Genomic DNA, 7,591 nt, shown 5'->3' with positions numbered 1-7,591 from the left:
CTTCGACACTTGACGTGGCCTCAAAGCGCACCTGGCCTGGCACAGTCAATATTGGCATTGAGTGCACACAGATGAGTAGATAGGGTGGGTGAGTAGGTGGGTGAGTGCACGCAGCTGAGTAGATAGGGTGAGTGAGTAGGTGGGTGAGTGCACACAGGAGTAGATCGGGTGGGTGGTGGGTGATCGTGCGAGCGGCGAATTTTTGTTGTTGTTTCAACGCTTTTTCATTCCTCCCGAACCGCCCGTGCCGTGTCGTGCCGACAAACGCCACGGGCCTCGCGTGTTCTCCTCCTACACCTCGCCTGAATAAAGCTCCGGTACATCGCAGCAGCAGCAGCAGCTCCAGCGGCCGTGTTCCCTCCCCGCGCCGCCTGGTTGTTGTTGGTGGTGGTTGTTGGTGATGGTTGTTGTTGGTGGTGGTTGTTGGTGATGGTGGTAACAGCTCCCACCTTCCAAGTTGGTCTGGGGAAGAGTAGGCCAAATACCCTCTCGGAAAACGTGGTGGAGGGGGGGGCAGGGGGTGCGAGGGGCTGTCTCCTCTCTCAGCGACGGCCTCTTGAGTCTGCAGGGCCCCCGAGCGTGCAGTTGCAGGGCCGCTCCTTTAGCAAGCTCGGCCCGTGGCAATACACACGGCCTGCCAAGTTCTGACTTTTCAAACTAAAAATAGTTCGTTTCAAATTGTCCCATGAAGTACTCAAACTAAACTAATTTAAAGTTTGTGTTTTATTTCTGACCAGGTAAGGGCCACACTGAGCGATGTAGCTGTTTTTTTTTGTTAAGAAGCGACCTGGCTTTCGCAAAAGATAGCGCCAGACGAAGTGAGCTCATCATTATCGCGTGGATATTGGCAGCAGCAGCAGCGGCCAAATAAACTCCAAACGCGTGGGTGATGTCGATTCGAAAGGTGGGGAGGGAGACCCCCAGAGAAAAATCCACGGGGAGAGAGAGAGAGACTCAGGGTCGGGATCGAACCCACGACCTCCCGTGTACCAGGCGAGGTAGTTAACATCTCCTAGCCACCGTGATGATGAAAGAGAGAGACACGCAAACTCCAAATATACAGCAGCAGGCGTCGGGGTCGAACCCATGACCTCCTGTGTACCAGGCGAGGTAGTCAACATCTCACCATGGAGAGTGACGCAAACTCCAAATATACAGCAGCAGGCGTCGGGGTCAAACCCACGACCTCCTGTGTACCGGGCGAGGTAGTCAACATCTCCGAGCCGCCGTGGCGCGCACCCCCACGACTCAGCACGGCAGCAGCACCACGGGGACGTCGCTCGCAAACACAAAACACGGCAGCGGCATCACGCGGAGACCGTCTGGACTGCGCGGGGTACGCGGAGTAGTTTATTGGTGATGGTGGTGGTGGTGGTGGTGATGGTGGTGGTGATGGTGGTGCTGGTGGTGATGGTGGTGCTGGTGATGATGGTGCTGGTGATGATGGTGGTGATGGTGGTGGTGGTGATGGTGGTGCTGGTGGTGGTGGTGATGATGGTGCTGGTGATGATGGTGGTGATGATGGTGGTGGTGATGGTGGTGCTGGTGGTGATGGTGGTGGTGATGATGGTGCTGGTGATGATGGTGGTGGTGATGGTGGTGGTGATGGTGGTGCTGGTGGTGATGGTGCTGGTGATGATGGTGCTGGTGATGATGGTGGTGATGGTGGTGGTGATGATGATGGTGCTGGTGATGATGGTGCTGGTGGTGATGGTGGTGATGGTGGTGGTGATGGTGTTGGTGATGATAGTGCTGGTGGTGATGGTGGTGATGGTGTTGGTGATGATGGTGCTGGTGATGATAGTGCTGGTGGTGATGGTGGAGATGATTGATGATGGTGCTGGTGATGATGGTGCTGGTGGTGATGGTGGTGGTGATGATTGTGATAATGGTGGTGGCGATGATGATGATGGTGGAGATGATGGAGATGATGGTGGTGGTGGAGATGATGATGGTGGTGGTGGTGGTGATGATGGTGGTGGAGATGATGGTGGAGATGGTGGTGGTGGTGGTGGTGGAGATGATGGTGGTGATAATGGTGGTGGAGATGATGATGGTGGTGGTGGTGGTGATGATGGTGGTGGAGATGATGGTGGAGATGGTGGTGGTGGTGGTGGTGGTGGTGGTGGTGGTGGTGGTGGTGGAGATGATGGTGGTGATAATGGTGGTGGAGATGATGATGGTGGTGGTGATGGAGATGATGGTGTTGGTGATGATGGTGATGGAGATGATGGTGGTGGTGCTGGTGGTGATGGAGATGGTGATGATGGTGCTGGTGGTGATGGAAATGGTGCTGGTGATGATGGTGATGGAGATGATGATGGTGATGATGGAGATGATGGTGATGATGGAGATGATGGTGCTGGTGGTGATGATGGAGATGATGGTGATGATGGAGATGATGGAGATGGTGATGATGGAGATGGTGATGATGGTGATGATGGAGATGATGGGACTCGGCGCGCTACTCTCTGGCCGCCACTGCCTGCCGGTGGCGGTGGTGGCCGGGACCGGTGGGGTGGTGGTGGCGGTCGCTCCACGGCGCCGTCAGATGATGACGCCGTCAAGATGATGACGGCGCCGTCAGATGATTCCGTACTGCGCCAGCTCGTGTAGCTCCAGGTGGTTGAACGCCTCCCACGGGCAGATGACGGTGATGTCTGCACGCCAGGCAGAGGAGACATCAGCTGCTGCTGTGTCTGCTGCTGCTGTGGCTACGGCTGCTGTGTCTGCTGCTGCTGTGTCTGCGGCTGTTGCTGCTGCTGTGTCTGCTGCTGCTGTGGCTACCGCTGCTGTGTCTGCTGCTGCTGTGTCTGCGGCTGTTGCTGCTGCTGTGTCTGCTGCTGATGTGTCTGCTGCTGTGTCTGCTGCTGTGTCTGCTGCTGCTGCTGTGTCTGCTGCTGCTGCTGCTGTGTCTGCTGTCTGCTGCTGCTGTGTCTGCTGCTGCTGTGTCTGTGGCTGCTGTGTCTGCTGCTGCTGCTGTGTCTGCTGCTGCTGTGTCTGCTGCTGCTGTGTCTGCTGCTGCTGCTGCTGTGTCTGCTGCTGCTGTGTCTGCTGCTGCTGTGTCTGATGCTGCTGTGTCTGTGGCTGCTGTGTCTGCTGTGTCTGCTGCTGCTGCTGTGTCTGCTGCTGCTGTGTCTGCGGTGTCTGCTGCTGCTGCTGTGTCTGCTGCTGCTGTGTCTGCTGTGTCTGCTGCTGCTGTGTCTGCTGCTGCTGTGTCTGCTGCTGCTGTGTCTGCGGTGTTCTGCTGCTGCTGCTGTGTCTGCTGCTGCTGTGTCTGCTGTGTCTGCTGCTGCTGTGTCTGCTGCTGCTGTGTCTGCTGCTGCTGTGTCTGCTGCTGCTGTGTCTGCTGCTGCTGTGTCTGCAGTGTCTGCTGCTGCGGTGTCTGCTGCTGCTGTGTCTGCTGCTGCTGTGTCTGCTGTGTCTGCTGCTGCTGTGTCTGCGGCTGCTGTGTCTGCTGCTGCTGCTGTGTCTGCTGCTGCTGCTGCTGCTGTGTCTGCGGTGTCTGCTGCTGCTGCTGCTGTGTCTGCTGCTGCTGTGTTTGCTGTGTCTGCTGCTGCTGTGTCTGCTGCTGCTGTGTCTGCGGCTGCTGTGTCTGCTGTGTCTGCTGCTGCTGTGTCTGCTGCTGCTGCTGTGTCTGCTGCTGCTGCTGTGTCTGCTGCTGCTGTGTCTGGGACAGCATCGGCGGTGCGCGTGGAGCCACATCGCACCGCCGATGAAGCACGGCTGGCTGACGGACGGCGCGACGGGAGGGTGACGGGAGGTTGACGGGAGGTGGACGGGAGGTTGACACGAGGTTCATCAACATCGTCGCGGGTCTCCCGTCCGGCACGTGCCGGGTCACATCGCCGCTCGGACTCCGGCGGCCTCCATCGCAGGGCCACAAGGGGCCACCGGTGGCCTTTCGTGCGGTCCCCCCTCGTCGTCGTCGTCGTCATCGTCGTCATCGTGATCATCGTCGTCATCATCGTCATCATCGTCGTCATCATCGTCGTCATCGTCGTCGTCGTCGTCGTCGTCGTCATCGTCGTCATCGTGATCGTCGTCATCGTCGTCATTGTCATCGTCGTCATTGTCATCGTCGTCATCGTCGTCATCGTCATCATCGTCGTCATCGTCGTCATCGTGATCATCGTCATCGTCGTCATTGTCATCGTCGTCATCGTCGTCATCGTGACCATCGTCATCGTCGTCATTGTCATCATCATCGTCGTCGTCATCGTCATCATCGTCGTCATTGTCGTCGTCGTCGTCGTCGTCGTCGTCAAATGTGTGGTGGCGGCCCTCACTCACACACTAATGATGTCTTTACTCTTTGGTTCTTTCGGTAAATTCACGTAGGTAGAAATAAAATAATATATGTAATATTATTTTATTTGTCTACATACGTGACTCTACCTAAAGAACCAAAGAGTATGGATTCCTGCAGTTACGAAAGCTTCAAATCTAGATTGATGATGTCTTATCGGCTAAAGTGTCCACCCTTTCCCACTGAAGATTACTGAAGAACACAGGTAAGAGCACAGGTAAGAGGAACGCTGCTGCTGATGTCACCATCCTAGAATCTCACCACCCAGACCCAGCAGAACGCTGCTGCTACTGCTGCTGCTGCTGATGTCACCATCCTAGAATCTCACCACCCAGACCCAGCAGAACGCTGCTGCTACTGCTGCTGATGTCACCATCCTAGAATCTCACCACCCAGACCCAGCAGAACGCTGCTGCTATGTATCATCTAGGTATCTCTCTGTGTCTCAGTGGCTTCACTGCATGGTCCACAGTTTAGGGTCGCATGGCTACGCTCACCCCTCACCCCGCACCCCTCACCGCTCACCACTCACCGCTCACCCCGCACCCCTCACCGCTCACCGCTCACCCCGCACCCCTCACCGCTCACCGCTCACCCCTCACCTCGCACCCCCCACCGCTCACCGCTCACCCCGCACCCCTCACCGCTCACCGCTCACCCCTCACCCCGCACCCCTCACCGCTCACCCCGCACCCCTCACCGCTCACCTCGCACCCCCCACCGCTCACCGCTCACCTCGCACCCCCCACCGCTCACCGCTCACCCCTCACCCCGCACCCCTCACCGCTCACCGCTCACCCCGCACCCCTCACCGCTCACCCCGCACCCCTCACCGCTCACCGCTCACCCCGCACCCCTCACCGCTCACCGCTCACCCCTCACCCCGCACCCCTCACCGCTCACCACTCACCCCTCACCACTCACCCCTCACCCCTCACCCCGCACCCCTCACCGCTCACCGCTCACCCCTCACCCCGCACCCCTCACCGCTCACCGCTCACCCCGCACCCCTCACCGCTCACCGCTCACCCCGCACCCCTCACCGCTCACCCCTCACCCCGCACCCCTCACCGCTCACCGCTCACCCCGCACCCCTCACCGCTCACCGCTCACCCCGCACCCCTCACCGCTCACCGCTCACCCCGCACCCCTCACCCCTCACCACTCACCCCTCACCCCGCACCCTGCGGTGAGCGCAGTGAGCGAGTGGCTACTCACCAGTGCCCAGGCCCTCCATGCCGGGGATGTCGTCCCCGAACCTGCGGAGAGGCACAAGGGAGCGGGCAGTGAGCGGGGCAGCCCTCTGGCTAAACTAAAACCACACTCCTTTAAATTTCGATTTAAAGCTTTCGTGACTGCAGGGATTCATCTTCTTGGTTCTTTCGGTAAAGTCACGTAGAGTGGAAATAATAAAATAATAAAAATAAAACATCATTTAAAAAATTCTCACGACGTTTCGGCCACAACGCAAGCAGCCGTCCTCAGGTGGAGAACAGGTCTGTCGAGAAGACAGCGTCTGAATAATATTTTATTATGTTTTATTTGTATTATTTTATTATTTCCATTCTACGTGACTTTACCGAAAGAACCAAGAAGACCATACTTCTTGTTTCTTTCGGTAAAGTCACGTGGGTGTAGAGGAGTAAAATGGGGACGTGACGTCAGGTGTGCCGTTCAGTGCGATGACGTCACGTCTCCTAGAGTACTTAAGGGAGACCCCGTGACGTAAGCAGGGTCACTGTGGGAACGGGTCGAGTACGAAGGGTGGGTGACTCATCTTCTTGGTTCTTTCGGTAAAGTCACGTAGAAGGGAAATAATAAAATTATCTAAATATAAAACAATAAAAATTCTCACGACGTTTCGACTGCAACACAAGCAATCATCATCATGTGTGAAATCCACAGCAAGAAAAAGCATAGATTTCTGTTAATATGATTGTGGTTATGGTTGTACTTTATTAATCCCTAATCTCTGCCATTACATACAATGAAACAAGAAATGGTAAAAATAAAGTAAAAACAGAGCCATGTAATACAATACACTGTTAGACATTATCTGTGTGTATGTGTGTGTATCTGTGTGTATCTGTGTGTGTATCTCCGTGTGTGTGTGTACCTCGTTGTGTATCTGTGTGTGTATCTGTGTGTGTATCTGTGTGTGTATCTGTGTGTGTGTGTGTATCTCGGTGTGTATCTGCGTGTGTATCTGTGTGTGTGTGTATCTCGATGTGTATCTGTGTGTGTATCTGCGTGTGTATCTGTATCTGTGTGTGTATCTGTGTGTGTATCTCGGTGTGTGTGTGCCCACCCACCCTTGAATGCCCTTCTTGGGGGGCTTGCTCTTGAACTGCCGCGTCTGGCGCTGCTTGAACTTGGGGGGGCCCCGCCGGGGCGTGGCGGGCCCCCCACTCACTTTGGTGGGGGCCATCAGGGCCCCGGAGGTGTTGGCAGTCGCCAGGTTCATCGCGGGTCAACTTTGACCCCCACAGCTCCCCCGCTCCGTCCCTCCCACGGCCGCCCCTCCCCCCAAAATCCCTTGACCTTTGGGATTGACCTCGCCGACGACGCTGCTGCTGCTGCCGCTGCTGCTGCGTGGTTCGGGTCACCGGACGGGGGAGAGTTCGGGTCACCACTCTGTCTGCAACGTCGGAGTCCAGCACTCAGCAGCATCATCATCAGCAGCATCATCAGCAGATTTATCAGCAACATCATCAGCAACAAATTGGTCCAACCCATGAGAGACTATGTGAGACTAGGCTCTAAGGAAAGCTGTCTCGGGTGTGGACCAATCAACTTCAAGGACAGTGCATATATTATCAGAGTTGTGTGTTTTGTTTGCATTATGACTGCAGGTATTGTGGTCTATGCAAACATGACTCCTCGTAAAAAAAAGGTGTCAGTTTTGTTGCCAGATTACAGGGTAAAAAAAACAATAATCATTTTTTTTTACTGGCAAATGAAGTACCAATGGTGTTAAAACGTCGTCCTTCATCTGCCCAGGAAGGCCTCGCTGAGTCTCAAGACTCATGTACAGGAGGGTCCCGCTACATTTGGGAACGTTCGGACCCTGGATTCCGTTCTTAAACGAGGGGGTTTAGCTTCGTGTGGGGAACAGGGAGAGGGGGGATAGGGCGAGGGGATATGAACCCCCAGAGAACCCCCAGTGCCTCCTACACACATCTCCGTATTTTTTATCGACGTATCTTTAGTTTGTTTAACACTTAGGAGGCTTTCGCGACCAATATCATCAATAATAGAGGGTTTTTTGTTCTGGGTTAGATC

The 7,591-nt window shown here is 55.5% G+C and overlaps 1 protein-coding gene across 1 annotated transcript; it reads right to left on the bottom strand.

The window, feature by feature from the left end:
- Window positions 1–2,545: 2,545 nt before the first annotated feature.
- Window positions 2,546–6,773, bottom strand: LOC144740682 (retinal rod rhodopsin-sensitive cGMP 3',5'-cyclic phosphodiesterase subunit gamma-like). The gene is made up of 3 exons (XM_078623486.1): window positions 6,622–6,773; window positions 5,528–5,568; window positions 2,546–2,660 (listed from the first exon to the last, which is right to left on the bottom strand). The coding sequence occupies exons 1-3, from the start codon at window positions 6,771–6,773 to the stop codon at window positions 2,584–2,586; spliced, it is 270 nt and encodes an 89-aa protein (XP_078479612.1). The 3' UTR covers window positions 2,546–2,583.
- Window positions 6,774–7,591: the final 818 nt, after the last annotated feature.

The sequence above is a fragment of the Lampetra planeri genome, unplaced genomic scaffold (genome assembly GCF_965212315.1).
Source record: "Lampetra planeri unplaced genomic scaffold, kcLamPlan1.2.h2 scaffold_271, whole genome shotgun sequence".
NCBI classification, from domain to species: Eukaryota; Metazoa; Chordata; class Hyperoartia; order Petromyzontiformes; family Petromyzontidae; genus Lampetra; species Lampetra planeri.
Note: the sequence above shows the minus strand (reverse complement) of the source record. Positions and strands in the feature narration are given on the sequence as shown.

What these genes read in the sequence shown, in the direction of transcription:
- LOC144740682 (XM_078623486.1), bottom strand. Translation starts at nt 6,773, where the DNA reads ATGAACCTGGCGACTGCCAACACCTCCGGGGCCCTGATGGCCCCCACC. An exon ending in CCCAAGAAGGGCATTCAAGG is followed by an intron (nt 5,569 to 6,621) that starts GTGGGTGGGCAC and finishes GCCTCTCCGCAG; the next exon opens with GTTCGGGGACGACATCCCCG. An exon ending in CATGGAGGGCCTGGGCACTG is followed by an intron (nt 2,661 to 5,527) that starts GTGAGTAGCCAC and finishes CCTGGCGTGCAG; the next exon opens with ACATCACCGTCATCTGCCCG.